Here is a 2,978-nt window from a genome sequence, read left to right on the forward strand (position 1 = left end):
TGGTCTCACTGGGGACTTGTCTTCTACAGCTTATAGCACAGGCATTTGGGCCCCTCCCTATCTCCTTTTCCCAATGGCAGCCTCTTTGAAGGGAAGGGCTATGTCTTATTCAGACCTGTATGTCCTCCATGCTTAGCGTAGCTCCTCATGCGTAATTGACAATAAATACTTACCCAGTGGGTAACACTCCTCTCCTGTATTGCAGGGAACCTAGGAGGAAGACCCCTGCTCCATTCAGTAAGAGGAGCCAGCGAGATTCATTCCGGACAGCAGAACGGAAGAGAGGACCTTGATGGCTTTCCCACCGCAGTTTTTAAAGCATTTGTGAATACTGGGGAAGGAATCTGTCCTGATTCTGATGCAGCTGAGAAAAATGCAGACCATCAAGAAGGAGCAGGCATCCCTGGATGCTAGCAGCGGTGTGGACAAGATGATGGTGCTGAACTCCGCGTTGAGTGAGGTCTCGGAAGACTTGACAGGGGGTGAAGAGCTGCTTCTGAATGAAGGCAGCGTGGGGAAGAGCAAATCTTCCGCGTGTCGGAGAAAACGGGAATTCATTCCCGATGAGAAGAAGGATGCCATGTATTGGGAAAAGAGGCGGAAAAATAACGAAGCTGCAAAGAGGTCTCGGGAGAAACGTCGACTGAATGACCTGGTTTTGGAGAACAAACTGATTGCCCTGGGAGAAGAAAACGCCACTTTAAAAGCTGAGCTGCTCTCCCTAAAATTAAAGTTTGGTTTAATTAGCTCCACAGCCTATGCCCAAGAGATTCAGAAACTCAGTCACTCTACCGCTGTGTACTTCCAAGACTACCAGGCGTCCAAGTCCAGCACCGGCCCCTTTGTGGATGAGCACGAGCCCTCGATGGTGACGAGCGGCTGCATTTCTGTCATCAAGCACTCCCCACAGGCCTCCCTGTCCGACGTTTCTGAAGTGTCCTCGCTGGAACATTCGCAGGACGGGGCTGTGCGGGGTGGCTGTGGGAGCCCCGAGAGCAAGTTCCAGGCCATCAAGCAAGAGCCCGTGGAACTGGAGAGCTACTCGAGGGAGCCTGGTGATGAGCGGGGCGCCTACCGGGCCTCTGTATATCAGAACCTCATGGGGACCACGTTCCCCAGCTATTCCCACTCTCCCCCTCTGCTGCAGGTCGCCCGGTCCTCCAGCAACTCCCCCAGGACGTCGGAGACAGATGACGGCGCGGTGGGGAAGTCATCCGACGGAGAAGATGAGCAGCAGGTTCCCAAGGGCCCCATCCATTCTCCCGTGGAGCTTCAGCGCGGCCATGCCACCGTGGTGAAGGTTCCAGAAGTGAACTCCTCCGCCTTGCCGCACAAGCTCCGCATTAAAGCCAAAGCCATGCAGATCAAAGTAGAAGCGTTCGATCACGAGTTTGACGCCGCACCGAAACCGGCCTCGCCTATGGACGGGACGCCCAAGAGACATTTCGAACTCGAGAAGCATACTGCCCCAAGTATGGTACATTCTGCCCTCACCCCTTTTTCAGTGCAGGTGACTAATATTCAAGATTGGTCTCTCAAATCGGAACACTGGCATCAAAAAGAACTTAATGGCAAAACTCAGAATAGCTTCAAAACTGGAGTTGTGGAAATGCAAGACAGTGGCTACAAAGTGTCTGACCCAGAGAATTTGTTTCTGAAGCAGGGGATAGCAAACTTATCTGCAGAGGTGGTTTCACTGAAGAGACTCATAGCCACACACCAAATCTCTGCTTCGGACTCTGGGTGAATTACTACTGAAAAGCTCTGGGTCTTTAGAAAGCCGTCATTTGCAATAGATGAGTACGTTTTGTATTAGGCTGAATTTTCACTGGACCCGTGATGTCATTCCACTGTAATGTTCACACATTGTCTGCTGGGTGTCTTTTTGTGCACAAATTATTATGGAAATTAGATTGTGTTATCAACTCTGCCTTCTGTATAGTAAAATAGTCCATACAAAGCCTGTATATATTGAACATTATTTTTGTTGTTCTATTATAAAGCGTGTCAGTTACCAGTTTCAATAAAGGATTGGTGACAAACACAGACTTCTGCTCCATTGCACTTGATTTTATGGGGAAAAAAAAGCAATTTGAGTTCTAAAAGTGGATATTAAAATATTCCATGTTTTACTCATTCGGGGGAGTTTTCTCCCCTGCGTTAGGGAAAGCCAAAATGTAAGTTCAGCACATAATTTGTTTTTCTTCTAGTTTGGCCCGGGCTATAGTAAGTTTGGAAACTTTACAAAGAGAGGGCAAAAAAAAAAAAAAAATAACAATGACTTTTCTTGCATTTGAGACTAATTTACTAAATTACTCCCCATTATCTATTATTTTTCTTTAAGCTTAACTTTTCTGTGGTTTTGTTTTTGTTGTTGTTGTTTTAAGTAGAAAAATCCAAGTTGTCTGGCATCAGCCTCTCTTGGGTCATCTCTTTTTTGAGTATGACACATTCATGTGGATGCTTGAGTCACTGACCCACTTTATTAATTAGAGGTTCTTTTAAAAAAGAGTGTCTAAAGACTAAGGATGAAATCACTTTCATGTTATTCTAAATCTTAACAGTTCTTGACTATAACCATCTAGGGAATTAAGCTAGTGAAATTCCATTTTTATTTAATTTCCAAAATTTCAAGAACACATCAGCTATCCCATTCCAGCATGTATAGTCTTGAGTATGCATCATGACTTGTTATTTTCCACTTGGCCAGTGATGAATATAAATGGTAGCTCAATAGTAGAAACTATAATGCAGAAGCCCACAATAAAGCGTCATTCTAAGTCACTTAACGCTAAGACGGTTACTGATGATTCGTCCAGCCTCCGCAGTTGCCTGTACAAGTAGGTGTGGTGGGACCAAATGTCTCCTGTTGCAGGGTGGGACTGGCTCCCGGGTGGGGTGAGAGGGGCAGGCAGATGCTGGTTGAGCCCAGCCTTCTCCAAAGCTACTGTCCTCACGAAGGCCCTCTCCAGATCCAG

At 46.6% G+C, this 2,978-nt stretch overlaps 1 protein-coding gene across 1 annotated transcript; it reads left to right on the plus strand.

Moving 5' to 3' along the window:
- Positions 1–205: 205 nt before the first annotated feature.
- Positions 206–2,048, plus strand: NFIL3 (nuclear factor, interleukin 3 regulated). Its single transcript, XM_025891340.2, has one exon. It carries the CDS (start codon positions 359–361, stop codon positions 1,745–1,747), a length of 1,389 nt encoding a protein of 462 aa, XP_025747125.1. The 5' UTR covers positions 206–358; the 3' UTR covers positions 1,748–2,048.
- The last annotated feature ends 930 nt before the right edge of the window (positions 2,049–2,978 follow it).

The sequence above is a fragment of the Callorhinus ursinus genome, unplaced genomic scaffold, assembly GCF_003265705.2.
Source record: "Callorhinus ursinus isolate GAN/ISIS: 27379988/994484 unplaced genomic scaffold, GSC_fseal_2.0 scaffold28, whole genome shotgun sequence".
NCBI classification, from domain to species: domain Eukaryota; kingdom Metazoa; phylum Chordata; class Mammalia; order Carnivora; family Otariidae; genus Callorhinus; species Callorhinus ursinus.